The sequence below is a fragment of the Erinaceus europaeus genome, chromosome 17 (assembly GCF_950295315.1).
Source record: "Erinaceus europaeus chromosome 17, mEriEur2.1, whole genome shotgun sequence".
NCBI lineage: Eukaryota > Metazoa > Chordata > Mammalia > Eulipotyphla > Erinaceidae > Erinaceus > Erinaceus europaeus.
Window position 1 is genome coordinate 15,084,279 of NC_080178.1, and position 22,452 is coordinate 15,106,730.

At 46.2% G+C, this 22,452-nt stretch overlaps 1 protein-coding gene across 2 annotated transcripts in view; it reads left to right on the forward strand.

Annotated features, from left to right (window-relative positions):
• LRP4 (LDL receptor related protein 4) overlaps positions 1-22,452 on the forward strand; it is an 80,848-nt gene that overhangs the window by 48,909 nt on the left and 9,487 nt on the right. The window contains exons 26-36 of one of the 2 annotated variants that reach the window (XM_060176483.1): positions 2,034-2,196; positions 2,308-2,533; positions 2,887-3,190; positions 6,564-6,782; positions 6,877-7,011; positions 9,945-10,053; positions 14,647-14,791; positions 15,033-15,146; positions 16,026-16,155; positions 17,305-17,372; positions 19,104-19,191. In XM_060176483.1, the coding sequence (XP_060032466.1) occupies positions 2,034-2,196; positions 2,308-2,533; positions 2,887-3,190; positions 6,564-6,782; positions 6,877-7,011; positions 9,945-10,053; positions 14,647-14,791; positions 15,033-15,146; positions 16,026-16,155; positions 17,305-17,372; positions 19,104-19,191 (1,701 nt within the window). Of the gene's footprint in view, positions 1-2,033; positions 2,197-2,307; positions 2,534-2,886; positions 3,191-6,563; positions 6,783-6,876; positions 7,012-9,944; positions 10,073-14,646; positions 14,792-15,032; positions 15,147-16,025; positions 16,156-17,304; positions 17,373-19,103; positions 19,192-22,452 lie in introns of those variants that run through there. The other variant, XR_009545594.1, reaches the window with a different exon arrangement.

Genomic DNA, 22,452 nt, shown 5'->3' on the forward strand with positions numbered 1-22,452 from the left:
TTTGTAATAAACAAAAAAGTTAACAAAATTTAAAGAAAGAATACATTTATTTTATTATGAAAAAATATATAACTTAGAATTAGAAATCCAGGCTTCAGATTCCCTCACCCTTTATTTGCTGCATCTGTCACTTTGAGTCCATAGTTAACCTCTCTGATCCTCTGAACTTGGGCTCCATTATCTGTAAAATGAGTGACAGTAAAATACAGGTTTTGTGGCCTTTGAGGAATAAGTGAGATAATGCATGGATAAGAACATCTGTTTAATGGGGCAGGGCGGTAACGCAGTAGGTTAAGCGCACATGGTGCAAAGCACAAGGACAGGTGGAAGGATCCCAGTTCAAGCCCCTGGCTCCCCACCTGCAGGGGGATCGCTTCACAGGCGGTGAAGCAGGTCTGCAGGTGTCTATCTTTCTCTCCCCCTCTCTGTCTTCCCCTCCTCTCTCCATTTCTCTCTTTCCTGTCTAACAACAACGACAGCAGTGACAACAATAATAGTAACAACAACAATGATAAACAACAAGGGCAACAAAAGGGAAAAATGGCCTCCAGAAGCAGTGGATTTATAGTGCAGACACTGAGCCCCAGCAATAACCCTGGAGGCAAAAAACAAAACAAACAAAAAAACCATCTGTTTATCTGATTCTGGGGACCTGAGAAACCCAGGGATTCATCATATGAAGTGTCTGTTCCTCCAAGCTGCCTCCCAGGCCCAATTTGGATTTTACATGAGAGAGACCAAGGCACCACCGTTAAGTTCCATTCATGTTGTCTTTGTTGCTCTCATGTGGTGCAGGGGACTGAACCCAGGACCTCATGCATGCAAGGCTGCTATGCCACCTCCCCAGCCCCTGACTTTATTGTTAAGGTTTATTCGTTTATTTTATGAGGTGGGGGAGAGAGAACTAGAACATCACTCTAGCACATGCAATGCCCAGGATCAAATTCAGGATCTCATGCTTGAGTGTCTAATGTCTTATCCACTGTGCCACTGCCCCCTGCCACTACTTTCATTATTATTATTATTAATTTTCATTATCTTTATTTATTTATTAGATAGAGACAGCCAGAAATTGAGAGGGAAGGGGGGTGATAGAGAGGAAGAGATACCTGCAGCACTGCTTCACCACTGGTGAAGCTTTCTCCCTGCAGGTGGGGACCTGGGCCTCCAACCCAGGTCCTTGCACATTGTAACCTGTGCTCTCAACCAGATGCACTACCACCTGGCCCCCTTTTTAACCAGAGCACTGCTCAGCTGTGGCTTATGGTGGTGCAGAAGATTGAACCTGGGACTCAGGCATAAGACTCTGTTTGCATAACCATTATGCTATCTGTCCCCTATTTTTTTAAACATTTTTTAAAGATTATTTATTTATTCCCTTTTGTTGCCTTTGTTGTTTTATTGTTGTAGTTATTATTGTTGTTGCCATCGTTGTTGGATAGGACAGAGAGAAATGGAGAGAAATGGGGGAAGAAAGAGAGGGAGAGAAAGATAGACACCTGCAGACCTGCTTCACCGCTTGTGAAGCGACTCCCCTACAAGTGGGGAGCCAGGGGCTCAAACCGGGATCCTTACGCCGGTCCTTGCGCTTTGTGCCACCTGTGCTTAACGCGCTGCGCTACAGCCCGACTCCCCTGTCCCCTATTTTTTAAAGATTTATTCATTTATGAGAGAGAGAGAACCAGAATACCACTCTGGCACATGTAATGCTGGAGTTCTTGCTCAAGACCTCATGCTCGAGAGTCCAGCTCTGTAGTCATCATGCTACCTCCTGGGCATAATAACATTTTTTTTTAGTTGCAGTACATGTATATGGTGAAACTTGCTACCTCAGCCATCATGTGTACATTTTAGTTATTTTAAGTATATTGTGAAACAGATCTTCAGCGCTTTGTCATCTTACACATCTGAAACTCTACACTCACCAACCAGTTCCCTTTCTGCACTTCAAGTACTCACACTGATCGGCACCTTGTAAGTACAGTGCAGAGAAGCTAGGGAGGGGTAACGGCCAAGTGTGCTTCTGTGCCCAGGTTCATGTACTGGACCGACTGGGGGGAGAACGCCAAGTTGGAGCGAGCCGGAATGGATGGCTCTGAGCGGACGGTACTCATCAGCAACAATCTGGGCTGGCCCAACGGGCTGACCGTGGACAAGGCCAATTCTCAGCTGCTCTGGGCTGATGCCCACACCGAGGTGAGAGTTCTGTTGCTCCCAGAAGCCCAGGAAGACAGGAACAAGCCCCTTGGCATCACCGTGCAGGGTTCCTACCACTGACAGGCAACCTCTTCCCTCCCACCTCTCTAGCGCATTGAGGCCGCAGACCTGAATGGTGCCAATCGGCACACGCTGGTGTCGCCTGTGCAGCACCCCTACGGCCTCACGCTGCTCGGCTCCTACATCTACTGGACTGACTGGCAGACCCGCAGCATCCACCGTGCAGACAAGGGGACTGGCAGCAATGTCATCCTGGTGAGGTCCAACCTGCCAGGCCTCATGGACATCCAGGCTGTGGACCGCACACAGCCACTGGGTGAGAAGACCCTGAGGGCCATGAGCGAGAGGCCCCCTCCCCAGCTACCTGGGGTTGTCACAGCATTAGAGACAGAAAAAGCATGGGGACTCGTGAAACACAGGGGCCTGCCTAAGCCCCCTGCCAGGATCAAGCTGTGCTCCCTCTGAGCATGGCTAGTGCTACAACTGCCTAGTGCTGTCACCTTCAAAGAACTCCTGGGGACACCCCTACTCTTTTCACTTCATCCCTGCCAGCCACTGGATCCTGCCAATTAGAACAGAGGCTAACCAACACAAGACAAGGCCTTTGTATGGTTCAGGCTTTCAGGCAGAGTATCAGACCCAAACATCTCTCTCTGTCTCAACCACCAGGTTTTAACAAGTGTGGCCCCAGGAATGGTGGCTGCTCCCACCTCTGCTTGCCTCGGCCATCTGGCTTCTCCTGCGCCTGCCCCACAGGCATCCAGCTGAAAGGGGACGGCAAGACCTGTGACCCCTCCCCCGAGACCTACCTGCTCTTCTCCAGCCGCGGCTCCATCCGACGCATCTCGCTGGACACCAGTGACCACACCGATGTGCACATCCCCATCCCTGAGCTCAACAATGTCATCTCCCTGGACTACGACAGTGTGGAGGGGAAGGTCTACTACACAGATGTGTTCCTGGACGTCATCAGGTATGAGATGCCCTGGTGCTGTCCTCTAGGGACCTGCTTCCGGTCCCCTGGGGAAGGTCATGGTCTACACTGCCCTCTGCCTGGCCTGGGCCAGGTGGCAGCTTAGATAGTGAGCTCTGAGCCTGACTTGTGGGCTTTGGAGTTGTTATCACTCAGAGCAGAGTTCCAAATTTTGGAGAGTTCTTTATTTAATGGTTATGTAGGGTTTGGGAGATAGCTCACCCAGAGTGAAACACACTTTATCATGCAAGAGGACCCAGACTTGAGCCTGCAGCCACCATGGAAGGAGGAAGCATCACTAGTGGTGGAGCAGTACTATGGTGCCTCTCTTTGTCAGTCCGTTCCTGCCTTTCTCCATCTTTCTAAACCAGACAGAGTCTGCCAGGAGCTGTGGAACCCTGCAGGTATGAAGACTCAGCAAATATGCTCAGAGCAGGATATATAGAGAGGGAGAGATAGATATAGCTATCCAACATAAAACAAACAAACAAAAAAAAAAACCAGCAAATACACAAAAGCAGCTAAAGGGACCAGGCAGTGGTGCAGCCAATAAAGTGCAGAAGTTGACCATGGGCAAGACTTAAGTTCCCAGTCCCCACCTGCAGGGGGTGGGGATCCTTCACAAGCAGTAGAACAGGCTGCAGGCTTCTTTCTTTCTCCCTCTCTCTTCTCTCATCCTATTTCTCTCTTTATCATAATGAAAAACTAAAGGGTGGTCCGGGAGGTGGCGCAGTGGATAGGGCTTTGAACTCTCAAGCATGAGGTCCTGAGTTCAATCCCCGGCAGCACATGTATCAGAGTGATGTCTGGTTCTTTCTTTCTCTCCTCCTTTCTCATTAATAAATAAAATATTTTTTAAAAACCTAAAAACTAAAGAGAGTTGGGTGGCGGCCTCCCCAGTTAAGCGCACACACTATCATGTGCTAGGACCTGGGTTCGAGCCACTACTTTCCACCTGTAGCAGAGACTCTTCACAAGTGGTGAAGGTCTGAAGGTGTCTCGTTTCTGTCTCCCTCTCATGCTCAATTTCTCTCTGTCCTATCCAATATAATGGGGGGGGGGGGAGATGGCCACAAGAACAGTAAATTCATAGTACCGGCACCAAACCCCAGAGACTGGAGGGAAAACAAATTTTTTAATATTTTTACTTATTCCCTTTTGTTGCCCTTGTTTTATTGTTGTACTTATTATTGTTGTTGTTATTGATGTCATCATTGTTGGACAGGACAGAGAGAAATGGAGAGAGAAGGAGACAAAAGAGAGGGGGAGAGAAAGATAGACACCTGTAGACCTGCTTCACCACAGGTGAAGCGACCCCCCTGCAGGTGGGGAGTTGGGGGCTCGAACCAGGATCCTTACACCAGTCCTTGCACTTTGAGCCACCTGTGTTTAACCTGCTGCGCTACCGCCCAACTCCCAGAAAAAACAACTTTTAATTAATTAATTAACTTTCAAAAAGAAAAAAAAAGGCCTCTAAGAGTAGTGGATTCATCGTGCAGGCACAGAATCCCAGCGGTAAATAACCCTGGTAGCAAAAAACAAAAGCACACACACACACACACATACACACACACACACCAGCTAGAGTCAGGTTGGGGACCTAGAGGCTTCTGTCTCTACCCCGGGGCCCTATGGGAGCTCCCAGGACCCCCTAAGACACCTTGGTGAGCAGGCCAGGTAGCTAAACTGTGTCTGTAATGTAATACAGGTGCCCTGGCCAAATACTAAGGTTTGTGGCTCACAAGGCTGGGATGTTTGTTTGTTTGTTTCTACTTTGATTCTTAAATATTATACTTTTGTAAAAGATTGATTTATTTCTTAGGGGCCTGGGCAGTAGTGCACCTGGTTGAAAGCATACATTACTATGTTCAAGGACCCGGGTTTCAACCCCCACCTACCACCTGCAGGGGGGACACTTCACAAGCCATGAAGCAAGTTTGCAGATGTCTGTGTCACCCCTCCCTTCTCAATTTCTCTCTGTCCCATTGAACAAAGTAGAAGGAAGGGGAAGGAAAAACAAAGAGAATGATTTATTTCTTTACTAAAGAGCAGAGAGAGAGAATCAGCATCCCTCTAACACATGAGACGCCAGGGGTCAAACTAATGACCTCATACTGAGGAGTCCGGTACTTTAGCGACTGCACCACCTCCCAGAACAAATTATTCTTAATATGTTTACCCTAACCCAGCTGATTCCTTGCCACCAGGAAGAGGTGTGTACCATACTCGATCCTCCACTTTGCAGCCTGGGAGCATCTCTCTCTGATTGTAGCCCTAAGGGGTTTAGTGAATGCTTGTGCTGGGAGAGGGTGGATTTATGTTGTTCAGCGAAGTCCTCCATGTGTCTATAGCTTGACTCTACCCTGGGAGTGAAATCCCTGGTGTAAGATTCATGCAAAAATGCACAGGTAGAGGACCAGATGGAGTTGGACCCAGCTGAGTGGACACATTACAATGCCCAACAGCCCAGGTTCAAACCCCCCAGTCCTCACCTGCAGGAGGAAGCTTCACTAGTGGTGAAGCAGTTCTGCAGGTATCTCGGTATCTCTGTCCCTCTCTGTCTTCTCCCTTCCCTCTCAGTTTCTCTGTGTCTCTATCCAATAAATAAACAAATCAACAAAATGTTTAAAGAATTTACTTATTTATTCATGAGAAAGATAGGATGAGAGAAAGAACCAGACATCATTCTAGTACATGTGCTGCCAGGGATCAAACTCAAGACCTCATGGTTGAGAATCCAGTGCTTTATCCACTACGCCACCTCCCAGACCACAAACAAATATTTTTTAATGCAGAGAAAGTAGGTTTTAACAAATATGCCTTTCAGGAGCCGGGTGGTGGCGCACCTGATTGAGTGTACATGTTGCAGTGTGCAAGGACACAGGTTCAAGTCCCCAGTCCCCACCTGCAGGAGGAAAGCTTCACGAGTGGTGAAGCAGTGCTGCAGGTGTCTCTCTGTCTCTCTCCCTATCACCCCCTTCCCTCTCAATTTCTGGCTGTGTATATCCAATAAATAAGTGAAGATTTTAAAAATATGTAAATTTTTTTTAATTTTCCTTTCATACAATCATCACCCAGAAGTCCCTGCCACTTCCCTAAAGTGTCTGGAGAGTTATTAACCTGCCTTTCAGCAACACGTGAGCCAAACTGTTTATGGCAGGAAACACTGTCTTCCCAAGAATGTGGTCACAAGTTCTGCAGTATTTTCAAATAACAACTTCTAGCTGCTGAGGGATGTACTCTCATAACCTGGTCTCTGTCTCAGTGAGCTTATAGCCTAGTGGGGATCCAATCATGGTGACATGGATTAAAGGGGTTCAGGTCACTGCTGGCCAATCTGGTCAGGCTCCCAACCCTGGGCTGTTCTCCCAAGACGAGCAGATCTGAATGGCAGCAATATGGAGACGGTGATCGGGCGTGGGCTGAAGACCACCGACGGGCTGGCTGTGGACTGGGTGGCCAGGAATCTCTATTGGACAGATACGGGCCGGAATACCATTGAGGCCTCAAGATTGGATGGCTCTTGCCGCAAAGTGCTAATCAATAACAGCCTGGATGAGCCTCGGGCCATCGCAGTGTTTCCCAGGAAGGGGTAAGTGTAAGGTCGGCAGCAACAGACCCAGGGAAGAACCGACCAGCTCTGGGGGCCGGTATTCTATGGTGATGATGTCCCTGGCGTGTCCTAGGTACCTTTTCTGGACAGACTGGGGCCACATTGCCAAGATCGAACGAGCGAACTTGGACGGCTCTGAGCGGAAGGTCCTCATCAACACAGACCTGGGTTGGCCCAACGGCCTCACCCTGGACTACGATACCCGCAGGTGCCAATTCTTTCCCTAAGTCTCCTGGAAATTGGGTGGGCAGGTGGGAAGGTGGTGACGCACCTGGTTAAGCGCAAATGTTACAAAGCACAAGGACTCAGGTTCAAGCCCCCAGTCCCCACCTGCAGGGGGAAAGCTTCACAAGTGGCAAAGCAGTGCTGTAGGTGTCTCTCTGTCTCTCTCCCTATCTCCCTCCCTCTCAATTTCTGTCTCTATCTAATAAATAAATAAAATATTTTTTAAAACGAAGAAAGAAAGAAAGAAATTGGGCAGGCAGAGGAAGGAGATGGTGAAGAGGTAGGTGGAAACAGAAAGATAGAAAGCTCCTTGGGTGGCCCAGGAGGTGGTGCAGTGGATAAAGCATTAGACTTTCAAGCTTGAGGTGTCAAGTTCAATCCCCAGTAGCACATGTACCAGAGCCATGTCTGGTTCTTTCCCTATATCTCTCCTATCATGCTTCATAAATAAATAAATAAATAAATAAAATCTTTAAAGAAAGAACACTCCTTGGGAAGTAAGAGAGGGCACATTCACAGAACAAGGAGTTGCTGGAGCCTCCACATCAGGTGTGTTTTGTCTGTCTATTTAGCGTGGGTTTTCTTTGTTTGTCTTTGTTTTTGTTTTACTTACTTATGCATGATTTATTTATTTTTATAAGCCATTTTTATTTGTGATTAATAGTGGTTTGCAAGATTATTAGATGACAGGGTTCCACACCACATCCCCCACCAAAGTTTCTGTGTCCCCACTTTCCCAACAGTAACCGCCATAGTTCTCACCAAGTCTTAGAAACAGTTTGTTCTGTTTTTTGGGGGAAAAAAATTATTAAGGGATTATTACAAGACAGTTGTCACACATGTACAGTTTCTCTTCTCTCTTTTTTACTTTTTTTTTTATCTTTATTTATTTACTGGAAGAGACAGCCAGAAATTGAGAGGGGGGGAGGGGGAGATGGACAGAGGGAGAGACAGAGAGACACCTGCAGCCCTACTCCACCACTCATGAAGCTTTCCCCTTGCAGGTGGGGACCAGGGGCTTGAACCTGGGTCCTTGTGTACTATAATGTGTGCACTCAACCAGGTGTGCCACCGCCTGCCCCCTACTTTTTTTTTTAAGCATTTTTTGGGCCAGTGAAATAGCTCACTTGGATAGCGTGCTACCCAGGTTCAAGCCCAGCCACTTACCACACTGAAGGAAGCTTTGGTGCTGTGGTCTCTCTCACTCACTCTCTGCCTTAATGCCTCTGCCTCTATAGAGAAAAATGCATTTTTCAAGATTATTTTTTATCTTTTTATATCTGAGAGTGTCACGTGAGATAGAAAAAGAGTTCGACGTGGCGCGAAGCGCAAAGACCAGAGTAAGGATCCCGATTCCAACTCCTGACTCCCTGCCTGCAGAGGAGTCACTTCATAGGCTGTGAAGCAAGTCTGAAGATGTCTATCTTTCTCTCCCCCTCTCTGTCTTCCCCTCCTCTCTCCATTTCTCTCTGTCCTATCTAATAATGACAACATCAATAACAACAACAATAACTACAACAACAATTTTTAAAAAGGGCAACAAAAGGGAAAATAAATACAAAAAAAAAAATTAAAAGAAATAGAGTTAGAGAAAAGCCAGAATAGGGGCTGGGTGGTGGTGCACCTGGTTGAGCGCACATCTTACAGTGTGCAAGGACCCAGGTTTGAATCCTCAGTCCCCACCTGCAGGGGGAAGCTTTACAAGTGGTGAAGCAGGGTCACAGGTATCTCTATTTCTCTCTCCTTCTCTATAACCTCTTCCTTCTTGGTTTCTGGCTGTCTTTATCCAACAAATAAATAAAGGTAATAAAAAATAAAATAACTTTATTAACAAATAAATACCACTCAGAATACCACTCTGATACATTCAGCACCAAGCATGGAGCTGGAAGCCTTGGGCACTGCAAGCCCAGTGCTCTTGTCAGGTAAGTCATTTCCCCAGCCTTGCATGTATGGTTTCTTATCTCCCTGTGCTTCCTGTGATTTTAATTCCTGTGCCTTTAAGTGGAGCGTGTCCTCTGGCAGAACCACAAGTCCCTCTGCCTCGATCCATTTCAGGGTGGGTTCCTCACACCTGTTGCTCTCCTAAGAATGTCTAACTCCTGGTCTGGATTAAACATGCTGTAGGGCAGCTAAGAAGGGTGAAAAGGGGCTTCAAAGCAGTTAGTCCTCTGTTAGTCCTCAAAGAAAAAAGTGGGACTAAAGTTAGCTGGAGAGCTGGGTTGGAGAAGAAGAATGCCTTTTTTTTTTTTTTTTTTTTTTTTTTTTTGTCTCCAGGGTTATTCCTGGGCCTTGGTGCAGGCACTACAAATCCACTACTCCTGGTGGCCATTTTTTTCCTTTTTCCATTTTATTGGATAGGACAGAGAGCAGCTAAGAGGGATGGGGAAGACAGACACCTGCAGACCTGCTTTACCGCTTGTGAAGTATCCCTCCTGCAGGTGGGGAGCGGGATCCTTGCATGGGCCCTTGCTCTTAGTACTATGTGCATTTAACTGGGTGCGCCCCTGCCTAGGCCCTGAAGAATTAATTCCCTCTTCCTGTAACCTCAGTGAAGTTGTATGTAAACCAAGTTCTTCTCTCAAAGAGCAGTCATTAAGAATTTGAACTGAGATTCTTGGAAAGGGGTCAGAAGATGATCTGGTTGATGAATGGTGATCACCAGATGGTTCCCCTGAGATCACTAGACTGTCTACCCCCTCAGGGCAGCCCTGCCCCCCACCTCCTACTCAGATCACCAACTTGCCCTCTGCAGCGTTGGCTGGGGCTCACTGTGACCGTTCACCTAACGTGCTTTTGGCTGCTCCTCGATGTCTGCCAGTTCAGCTCAAGAGGGGTCAGGTCACCCCCTAGGGGGAAAGGCTGAGCTCCCTGGAAATCATTTGCACAGACACCGCCCCCTTTTTCTCTTCACAGGATCTACTGGGTAGACGCCCATCTGGACCGAATTGAGAGCGCTGACCTCAATGGGAAGCTCCGTCAGATCTTGGTCAGCCACGTGTCCCACCCCTTTGCTCTCACTCAGGTACTGGCTCAAGAGAGAGGTAACTATCCCTCCTTACAGGGGGTGTCTCCTTGGGTGGGGCTTTAGGTCAGCAGCCTCACCCTAGTTACAACTTGTTTGAGCCAAGTTTCCTGTATGTGGAAGCCTTGCCACCATGGGCCCTGCTGCTCCTGCCCTGACACTCCTCCTTTCTACCTCATCAAAAATGTAGGTTCCTAGGCATTAGAGGGAAAGAGTCTGCTTCCTAAGGGCTGGGCCCTGTGATAGGTATTTTTAAAAAGTTCCCAGGTTGGTCCTGATGCTGTGGTCCCAACAGCTGAACTCAGCTACTTGCTCAATGGCAATAGGATGAAGTGGCTAAGAGCCACCATTTGGGGCCAGCCAGTCAGAGTATTTGAGTACCTCCAACATGTCTGCTATGTGAAGGCAAGTTCTGCCTGTGGGGCTGGGGAGATAGCACAGCAGTTTATACAACACACTTGATACTTGGGGCTCAAAGGCCCCAGGATCAGTCCCTGGCACCATAAGTCAGACTTGAGGGTAGGCCAGTGGTGGTGTACCTGATTGAGCTCACTCATTACAGTGCATAAGACCCACGGTCAAGCCCCAGGTCCCCACCTGCAGGGGAAACCTTCACAAGCAGTGAAACAGTGCTACGGGTCTCTCTATCTCTATCTCTATCTCTGTCTTTCCTCTCAATTTCTTTTTTGTCTCTATCAAAAATAAATAAATAGGGGGTTGGGCAGTAGTGCAGTGTTAAGTACACATGGCGCAAAGCACAAGGACCTGCTTTAAGGATCCCAGTTCAAACCCCTGGCTCCCCACCTGCAGAGGAATTGCTTCACAAGCGATGAAGCAGGTCTGCAGGTGTCTTTCTCTCCCCCTCTCCATCTTCCCCTCCTCTCTCCATTTCTCTCTGTCCTAGCCAACAACGACAATATCAATAACAACAACAATAATAACTACAACAATAAAACAACAAGGGCAACAAAAGGGAAAATAAATATATATTTTTTTAAAAAAAGAAAGCTCATTAAAAAATACAAATCAAGTTGAGCAGTCCTATGGTAAGGAAGGAAAGAAAGGAAAAAAGAAAGAAGAAAGGAAAGAAGGAAGGGAGGGAGGAAGGAAGGAAAGAGAATAAGAGAGGGGGGGTCAGGTGGTAGCGCAGCGGGTTAAGCGGCACGAAGCACAAGGACCAGCGTAAGGATCCTGGTTCAAACCCTGGCTCCCCACCTGCAAGGGAGTCACTTTATAGGCAGTGAAGCAGGTCTGCAGGTGTCTGTCTTTCTTTCCCCCTTTCTCCCCCTCCTCTCTCCATTTCTCTCTGCCCTATCCAACAACAACATCAGTAACGACAACAATAATAACTACAACAAAACAACAAGGGCAACAAAAAGTGAAAATAAATAATAATTTTAAAAAGAGAGAAAGATAGCATAATGGTTATGAAAATGAGGCTCAGAGGTTCAGGTTCAATCCCCGGCACCACCATAAGCCAGAGCTGAGTGGTGCTCTGGTAAAAAACAAATAAATAAATAAAACAAAAAAATCTGTGATATTAAGTAACTGAAACTTTGGACAAGATAATGGACTTTTCTTTTTTTTTTTCTTTTTTTCTTTTTTTTTTAAATCTTTATTTATTGGATAGAGACAGCTGGAAATTGATAGGGGAAGGTGAGATAGAGAGGGAGAGAGACAGAGAGACATCTGCAGTCCTGCTTCACCACTCATGAAGCTTTTCCCCTGCAGATGGGGACCAGGGGCTTGAACTCGGGTCCTTGGACATTGTAACATGTACTCTCAACCAGGTGCACCACTGCCCGGCCCCAGATAATGGACTTTTCTAAGCTTCAGTTACCTAGAAAAATCAGGGAATTTAGGCCTTTCAAGATGGCTCACTTGCTGTGTACACAACTTTCTGACTCTATCTAAAAATTAACTAATTAAAATAAAATAAAACCAGTGAGTATAATAACACTCAATAACATCTACCTGAAGTGTACATCAATAATTAGCATAGTATCTCATATTCAGTGGTGCTATTTCTCACCATTTTAATTATTATCTGTGATTTTTTTTTTTTATTTCAGAGTTCTAACCCTGTAAAATAAGAGGCCACTGTTGGCAGTGGAATCACATAAGCACAAAGCCCTAGCAAAATCCTTGCAGTAAAAATAAATAAGTGTAAAAATAGAAATGTTTGTTCCTGTGGTCCAGGAGGTGGTACAATGGATAAAGAATTGAATTCTCAAGCCTAAGATCCTGAGTTCAGTCCCCAGCAGCACATGTACCAAAGTGATGTCTGGGTCTTTCTAATTAATAAATTAAAAAAAAAATTTTTTTTAAAGATTTTATTTATTTAGGAGGAGAGAGAAAGAACCAGACATCACTCTAGCACATGTGCTGCCAGGGATCGAACTCGGGACCTCATGCTTGAGAGTCCAAAGCTTTACCACTGCGCCACCTCCCGGACCACAATAAAATATTTTTTAAAAACAGAAATTTCTGTCCCCTTTCAACAAGCGTCCATTCTGTCTCTAGTCTGAATTATCTACCATCAGCCAATAAGGTTTTGTCTGGATTTACTTAGTGCTAGTGGTAGGTTTCCCTCTCTTCTATGCTCCCAATGGAGAGCTACAGAATAATACTGAATGTGGTTGTTTCTGCAACAATTGTGACTTCCCCCTGGGGTGACTGAAACATGCCCTGGCAAACTGCTTCCACTGCTTCTCCTGGTCCTGGTAGAGAATCTCATTTTCTTTTTGTCTTTTTTTAAAAATATTTTTGTAACTTTTTTAAAAATCTTTATTACTGGATAGAGACAGAGAGAAATTGAAAAGGGAGAGATACAGAGGGAAAGAGACAGAGAGACACCTGTAGCCTTCCTTCTCCACTTGTGAAGCTTTCCCCCTGCAGGTGGGAACCAGGTGCCTGAACCTGGGTCCTTGAGCACTATAATGTGTGCACTTAACCAGGTGCGCCACCACCTGGCCCCTGGTAGAGAATCTCAAGATTTTTGCCTTCAATGCAATTAGAGGTTTGACCCAGAGTTCTAAGTGAAGGACCCAGAAGAAGAAATACTTGCAATTATGTACACACACACATATACACACACACACACACACACACACACACACACACACACTTCTATTTGTAGCTACTGGAACTCATTTTTTTTCTATTTATTTTTACTGCTTCCAGGGGACTTTCCCCCCACCACCAACATAGAGAGTGAGAGAAAGAGAAGAGATAGAGAGGAAGACAAAGAAACACCACACTACTATTCTGCTGCTTGTGAAGCTTCCCCTGTGTGGGGGCTTCCTGTGGTGACTGGGAGCTCAAACCTGGGTCATCTCACATGGTAAAGTGTGTGCTGTGGGTCAGCAAAATAATTCACTTGGCTAATGCCATTGTGTGCCACCCAGGTCTGAACACACCCCCACTACATTGGAGGAAGCTTCAGCTCTGCGGTCTTTCTGTCTTTCTCTTTTTCTGCCTTTTCATTTCTATCTCTTTCTGAAAAAGTCATCCCAGAGTAGTGAAGCCTTCATGACAAAAAAAAAAAAAAAAAAAAAGTCTATGCTTTCCCAGATGAGCTATCTCCTGACCCCCCTTTTTTTTTCCAAGATTTATTTATTTATTTTTATTTTTTTATTACAGACAGAAAGAAATTGAGAGGGGAAGGAGAGATAAAGAGGGAGAGAGACACCTGCAGCCCTGCTTCACCACTCGTGAAGCTTTCCCCCTGCAGGTGGGGACCAGGGCCTTGAACCTGGGTCCTTATGCACTGTAATGTGTGCGCTTAACCAGGTGCGCCACCACCTGGCCCCTAAGATTTATTTATTTTCATGAAAGAGATAGAGAAGAGAATGAGAGAGACCAGAACACTGTTCAGCTCTGGTATACACAGTGCCAGGGATCAAACTCAGGACAAGGCTTGCAAGTCCTGTGCTCTCCTGTTGCCCAGGCCAGGAACTCATTTTTTCATTGAGCCACTTAGTCAGCTGATAAAAGACTGTCAGGTGCTGGAAACTGAGAGATGAACAAGGGGGGGGGGGGTCAGGCAGTGGTGCAACCAGTCAAGTGCACAAAGTACTAAGTGCAAGGACCCACGCAAGGATCCAGGTTTGAGCCCTCGCCTCCCCACCTGCAGGGGTGGTCGCTTCACAAGCGGTCAAACAGGTCTGCCGGTGTCTTTCTCTCTCCCTGTCTATCTTTCCCTCCTCTCTCAATACTATCCAATAAAATGAGGGGAAAATGGGCTGCTGGGAGCAGTGGATACATAGTCTGGCACCAAGCCCCACCAATAACCCTGGAGGTACAAAAAAAAAAAAAGAGGGGTGAATGAGACTCATTCTTGTCCTGATAGAACAGACATGCCAACACATGACCTTAGAGTACCAAAACTTAGTTGCAGAAGTGACAAGGCACAGAGAGAACAGCAAAGAGAAGGGACCTGGATCTGGGGAAATTTCCTGAACTAGCTAAGAGCCCAAAGGGGCAGTTCAGCAAACAGCATGTGCATGCTGAGTATGGAAGCTGTGCTGGGAGTCTGACCATTGACTGAAGTTAACTTTTCTTTTTTTTTGGGGGGGTGACTCCACTGAGTAGCAGGACAGGTGGATCTACTGGACAGACTGGCAGACCAAATCAATCCAGCGCGTTGACAAATACTCAGGCCGGAACAAGGAGACGGTGTTGGCAAATGTGGAAGGGCTCATGGATATCATTGTGGTGTCCCTTCAGCGCCAGACAGGTGGGCTCCTGGCTCTTGAGCCTGCCTCTTCGTCATTGGTGAGGGTGATTGGTCATCCCAAGGACTGTCAGCACTCTGGAGGGTTAGAGCCAAGAAAGAGCTTTTGGTTCCCCTGTGGTTATAACCCTCCTTTCCCACTGTCCCTGAGCGAGGGGTCACCCTGGACAGCATCCAGCTGTGAGACCTGATTCCATCCCAGACTCCACACTCACCTGCTTTGTCTCCCCTCCCACCCCCCCAGGGACCAATGCCTGTGGTGTCAACAACGGTGGCTGTACCCATCTCTGCTTTGCCAGAGCCTCAGACTTTGTGTGTGCCTGTCCGGATGAGCCTGATGGCCGGCCCTGCTCCCTTGGTGAGTCAAGCCCCTGGAAGGTCATGGTGTCAGCACCCTCAGCTTTACCCAGGTAGATTCCCCTCAGGACAGGGGAGCAGAGATACCTGGATGTGAGCAGACTTGGGAATGACATAGACCTAAATTTGTCAGGCATCTGATATTCAGTTCACATCTCCTGATTCCCTAGTCCCTGCTGTGACCTGTACTTTTTTTTTTCTCCTTTATGACCTTTGTGGCCAGCCAGCCCACCCAGAGCTAGTAATGATGGAATGCAAGTTATTATTTGCAGAATTATGAAGGACTTCTATGGAGGGTACCTGGGATTCGAAGAGCTAAGAAGACTTAGTTAAATTACCCTGTGCTGCTTTTGAACCACGTATAGTTTGAGCTCCAGGGGACAAGTGGTGGTTCATTCAGTGGAGCACACATGTTACTACGCGTAAGGACCTGGGTTCCAGCACCCTGCCCCCACCTGCAGGAAGGAAGCTTCATGAGTAGTGGAGCAGTGCTGCATGTGTCTTCCCTTTTCTCTTCCTTTCTCCCCCTCTCTCTGTCTCTCATTTTTTATCAGCAACAAAATGGCTTCCAGGAATGGTTGAGTCCAGCAGGCACCAACCTCAGTGATAACCTGATGACCAAAAAAAAAAAAAAAAAGAATAAAGAGGAACCAGAGCGGGTGGCACCGTGGACAAAGCATTGAACTCTCTAGCATGAGGTCTGGAGTTTAACTCCTGGCAACTCATATGCCAGAGGTGAAGCTCTGGTATTCTCCCTCATAAATAAATAAATAAACAAACAATTAAATATGTTCCTGTTAAAAAAAAAAAAAGGAAAGGAAAAGAGAAGAAAAGGAAGGTTGGGCTTCAATAACCCACTCCAGTCCTCTTCTTCCTCCAGTACCTGGCATGGTGCCCCCAGCTCCCAGAGCCACAAGCCTGAGTGACAGGAGCCCTGTGCTACCCAACACACTACCCACCACCCTGCACTCCTCTACCACCCGAACCCGCACGGCTCTGGTAGAAGAAAGGTAAGTAGGTTCAGCATATGGTTGAGGGCCCTTTGATTCAAATCATCAGCTTCTGCCGGAAAGAAGAGCTTCATCCCAGCTTGCTAATTCTGCTGGAAGGCATGCTCATGACCCAGCCATCCCAGCTCCTTGGGGCTAGAGATGACATTTTGTTGTGTAGGTTAGCATAGGTGAGTCCAGCCTTAGCTCTGAGAGCAAATAGTTTTAAGAGCAGTGGGTAGCATTCCATTCCTCAAATGCATGAGGCCACAGGTTTGATCCCTGGTATCACATCACCTCTGTGTCCTCTGGAGCTCATCAAGTAAATATATCTCTTTTAAAGGGGGCTGGGGGGTGAGCGGATGGTGGGGACAGCAATGGTGCACTTGGTTGAGTACCCAAATCACCATACTCAAGGACCTGGGTTTGAGCCTCTGTTTCCCTACAGGGGAGACGCTTCACAAGTGCTGTAGGTGTCTGTCTTTCTCTCTCCCTCTCTATCTCCCCCTCATTTCTCAATTTCTCTCTGAGCTGTCAAAAATGAAGAAAAAGAGAGAAATGAATGGAGAGAGAGAATGAAATTGCCACTAGGAGTGGTTCCTTGCATGTATCCTATGTGTGCTTAACCAGGTGTGCCACCACCTGGATCTCTAAGAGTATTTCTTTAAAGACACATTTAAGGGGAGCAAGCAGCAGTGCACTTGGTTAAGTACACACATCACCAAGTGGAAGGACCTGGGTTCGAGCTGCAGGTGTCTATCTTTCTCTCTGTGTGTCTTCCCCTCCTCTCTCAATTTCTTTCTGTCCTGTCAAATAAAATAAAAAGAAGAAAAATAGCCACTGGGAGCAGTGGACTCGTAGTGCTGGCACTAAGCTCTAGTGATAACCCTGGTGGCAATAAACACACACACACACACACACACACACACACACACACACACACACAACAGTACAGCTTCTGGAAGCCAGCGGCTCACGCTGATTCTCTTTACTCCCTGGTCCTGCCCTTTTCATTGTTTCTGGTATCCCATCTAGTCGCCTCATATCCTAGAGTCCCATTCACAGGCCTGTCACCTTGTCTCTCACAGAGTTTTTCCCTCTTTCCTGGAGGAAGGCAAGGTCTTGATTGACTACAAGTGGGCTTCACCCTCAGCTTTCTCTGCCCCACAGATGCTCTGAGAAGGATGTCCAGCTGGGCCTTTGCTCACGCCCCAATGAGGCCATACCTGCTGCCCCAGGTAAGTCCTGAGTACCTGACAAATGTTGAAAAAGAGGATGTGAAGAATGTAATGGCTTGGGAGTCGGGCAGTAGCGCAGCGGGTTAAGCGCAGGTGGCAAAGTGCAAGGACCGTCGTAAGGATCCCGGTTTGAGCCCCGGCTCCCCACCTACCGGGGAGTCACTTCACAGGCAGTGAAGCAGGTCTGCAGGTGTCTGTCTTTCTCTCCCCCTCTCTGTCTTCCCCTCCTCTCTTCATTTCTCTTCCTCCTATTCAACAACAACGACATCAATAACAACAACAATAATAACTACAACAATAAAACAACAAGGGCAACAAAAGGAAATAAATAAATATTTAAAAAAAGAAGAAGAAGAATGTAATGGCTCACTGGGGAGACAGCTTGATGGTGGCACAAACGACTTTCATGCCTGAGGCTCCAGGTTTAATCCCCAACACCACCATGAGCCAGAGCTGAGCAGTGCTCAGGTCTAAAAAAAATTAATAGTTCAACTGTTCCAGTTCAGTTCCCAACTTGATGTGTATACCTATGTGGTGCACTAACTCCACTCTCTCTCTCATATGTAATAAATAAAAATCTTAAAAATAATTTTCGGAGACTATAATAAGTCTCCTTTCCCTTGCTATCTTCCAGAATCTTCATGGGAACACCTTGGGGTCAATGAATCCTTTTTGTAGTCTAAATCCATAGAATAAAAATAATCTAGTCAAGCGCACGTGGTGCAAAGCGCAGGGACCGGCATAAGGATCCCGGTTCGAGCCCCCGGCTCCCCACCTGCAGGGGAGTCACTTCACGGGTGGTGAAGCAGGTCTGCAGGTGTCTATCTTTCTCTCCCCTCTCTCTCTGTCTTCCCCTCCTCTCTCCATTTCTCTCTGTCCTATCCAACAACAAAGCAACGTCAACAATGGCAATAATAACCGCAACGAGGCTGCAACAACTAGGGCAACAAAAAGGGGGAAAAATAATAATAATAATCTAGTCACCACTTATGGACCAGACATTTGTTAAGGTTTGTGTATGTGTGGTATACTTGTGTGTGTACATAATGGATATTCTGCTACTTAGACTCAATGAGTTCTATGAAAAATCTATTATATTTAACTACTGAGGAAGCAGTTTTAGAAGTTAAGCATCTTGCCTTAAGTCACGCGGCTAGCTGATGATGGCATTGGGATGAAGAATGCTGACACAAAGGCCAGAGAGATGGCTCACCAGGTAGCTAGCTGCCTACATTGGCAAGTCCCGGGGAGACACTGAGACAGCAGAGGAATCCTTGGTGTTTCACTGTTGTCTCCCTTAAGCATGGCATGGAGCCTGTGAAATCACACATGATGAGGCTCCAGTTCTACACACACATACATACACAAATGTAACTGGGTGGTATGCTTCCTTAATATATGTATATTTAACTATGAGAAAGAGAGAGAGAGAGAAGCAGAGCCTCACTCTGGCACATGCAACACCAGGGATCAAACTTGGGACCTCATGCTTGAGATCTAACTCTTTGTACGCTGCACCACTTCCTGGGCTGCAGAGTGGCAGGTGTCTTCTGAGCCTTGAACACCTCCACCACCACCCCCCCATAGCTGCTCCTCTGAGAAGGAGGTCCTAGCCATCCTTATCAGATGTAGGACACAGCACCCACAAAAGGAGCCCTCCACCTTCCACCTTTCTCACTGGCTCAGAGATTATTGAATGACAGACTGTCTACTGTCTCTGTTCCTCTTTAGGGGAAGGACTTCATGTCAGCTATATCATCGGTGGATTCCTCAGTATTCTGCTCATCTTGGTGGTGATTGCAGCCCTGATGCTGTACAGGTAAGCTCAGCCCCACCACAAGACCACCTCACTAGGGCTCTTGGATCTCCTGAAGCTCAGTGCTTACTCATGAGACCTCAACCTCAGTTCAAGTAGAGGGAAAAGCAGACACCTGTATTCCTACTCTCCTTCCCCATCACAGTCCAAACAGCTTCCTTGCTTCATGGCCACAGCAATCCTTGGGATTGCTTTTCCTTTTTTTTTTTTTAATTTGTTATTTATTGAATAGAGACAGTTAGAAATCGAGAGGAAAGGGGATGAGAGAGGGAGAGACAGAGAGAAACCTGCAACACTGCTTCACCCCTGGCAAAGCTTTCCCCTGCAGGTGGGGACCAGGGGCTTAAACCTGGGTCCTTGAGCATTATAACATGTGCATTTAACCAGGTGCACCACCACCTGGCTCCAGATTGATTTTCTTGCCAAGGATGTAGAGGGCACTTGGGGGTGTTACCAAAGATAACAAAGGAGCAGGGGTTATGCAAAAAGACTGTCATGTCTGAGGCTCCAAAGTTCCAGGTTCACTTCCCCAACCCCCCACCCCGGCATCACCATAAGCCAAAAAATAAATAAATTATATATATATATATCACAAAGTAAGGGAAAAATCTGGGAGTGACTGTCATCTTGGCTTTTTCCACCACCTCACACTACTCCAAACTGGTGAAATCAGAAATACATTTCTTTTCACATCAGCACAACACATCAACACAACCATTACTATTGCTACAATCTGGTTGATAGATAATTGCCCAGTAGGCATTATCACCTGCAAAAGTGAAATGTGTTATGAAGATAACTTAGAATCTTCCCTCTTTTTTTAATATTTATTTATTCCCTTTTGTTGCCCTTGTTGTTGTTTTTATTGTTGCAGTTATTGTTGTTGTTATTGATGTCATCATTGTTGGATAGGACAAAGAGAAATGGACAGAGGCGGGAGAGAAAGACAGACACCTGCAGACCAGCTTCATGGCCTGTGAAGCGACTCCCCTGCAGATGGGGAGGGGGTGCTCAAACCAGGTTTCTTACACCAGACCTTGCCCTTTGTGCCACCTGCGCTTAACCCGCTGCGCTACCGCCCGACTCCCAGAATATTCTTTTTATGACTTTCTGTACACACACACACACACATTTTTTTTCCCTAAATATTTTAAACTCAGCTTGCTTGAAGCAATGTCAGAATTTAGCTGATGCTATTTCTGATTCCTACTAGTGATAAAAGCAACCCAAGCTGCCATTTAGGAGATATAGATCCATGCCACAACTTTGTAACACAAGTAATGGGGTTATTGGAAAAGTCATGACACATTTTTTTTTTTTTATTATTTTTTTATTTAAGAAAGGATTAATTAACAAAACCATAGGGTAGGAGGGGTACAACTCCACACAATTCCCACCGCCCAATCTCCATATCCCACCCCCTCCCCCGATAGCTTTCCCATTCTCTATCCCTCTGGGAGCATGGACCCAGGGTCATTGAGGGTTGCAGAAGGTAGAAGGTCTGGCTTCTGTAATTGCTTCCTCGCTGAACATGGGCGTTGACTGGTCGGTCCATACTCCCAGTCTGCCTCTCTCTTTCCCTAGTAGGATGGGTCTCTGGGGAAGCTGAGCTCCAGGACACATTGGTGGTGTCTTCAATCCAAGGAAATCTGGCCGGCATCCTGATGACACCTGGAACCTGGTGACTGAAAAGAGAGTTAACATACAAAGCCAAACAAATTGTTGAGCAGTCATGGACCCAAAGCTTGGAAAAGTGGAGAGGAAGTATTAGGGAGGTACTCACTGTAAACTCTAGTATACTTCTGCTTTCTTACTTTGGTGCCATACTCCAAACTCAGTCAATTTCTGCTTTGCGTTTCTACTTCTTTTTTTTTTTTTACATGCATAACATTCCCCAGATTCCCATTTAGCAATACAACCCCCACTATTTCATTCATCATTTTTCATGGATCTGTATTCTCCCCACCCACCCACCCACCCCAGAGTCTTTTACTTTGGTGTAATACTCCAATTCCATTTCAGGTTCGACTTGTGTTTTCTTTTCTAATCTTGTTTTTCAACTTCGGCCTGAGAGTGAGATCATCCCATATTCATCCTTCTGTTTCTGACTTATTTCACTCAACATGATTTTTTCAAGGTCCATCCAAGATCGGCTGAAAACGGTGAAGTCACCATTTTTTACAGCTGAGTAGTATTCCATTGTGTATATATACCACAACTTGCTCAGCCACTCGTCTGTTGTTGGACACCTGGGTTGCTTCCAGGTTTTGGCTATTACAAATTGTGCTGCCAAGAACATATGTGTACACAGATCTTTTTGGATGGATGTGTTGGGTTCCTTAGGATATATCCCCAGGAGGGGAATTGCAGGGTCATAGGGTAGGTCCATTTCTAGCCTTCTGAGAGTTCTCCAGACTGTTCTCCACAGAGGTTGGACCAATTGACATTCCCACCAGCAGTGCAGGAGGGTTCCTTTGACCCCACATCCTCTCCAGCATTTGCTGCTGTTACCTTTTCTGATGTGTGACATTCTCACAGGAGTGAAGTGATATCTCATTGTTGTCTTGATTTGCATTTCTCTGACAATCAGAGACTTGGAGCATTTTTTCATGTGTTTCTCGGCCTTTTGGATCTCTTCTGTGGTGAATATTCTGTCCAATTCCTCTCCCCATTTTTGGATGGGGTTATTTGTTGTCTTGTTGTTGAGTCTGGTAAGCTCTTTATATATGTTGGTTATTAAACTCTTATCTGATGTATGGCATGTAAAGATCTTCTCCCATTCTGTGAGGGGTCTCTTGATTTGGGTAGTGGTTTCTTTTGCTGTGAAGAAGCTTTTTAATTTGATGTAGTCCCATAGGTTTGTATTTGCCTTGGTTTTCCTTGTAATTGGATTCGTTTCATTGAAAATGTCTTTAAAATTTATGCGGTAAAAAGTTCTGCCAATATTTTCCTCTAAGTATCTGATAGTTTCTGGTCTAACATCCAAGTCCTTGATCCACTTGGAATTTACTTTTGTATTTGGTGAAATAAAGTGATTCAGCTTCATTCTTCTGCATGTTTCAACCCATTGTTTCCAACACCATTTGTTGAAGAGACTCTGCTTTCCCCATGTAATAGTCTGGGCCCCTTTGTCAAAGATTAGATGTCCATAGGTGTGGGGCCTCATTTCTGGGCTCTCAATTCTATTCCACTGGTCAGTGTGTCTGTTCATGTTCCAGTACCAAGCAGTTTTGATGACAATGGCCCTATAATATAGTTTGAGAT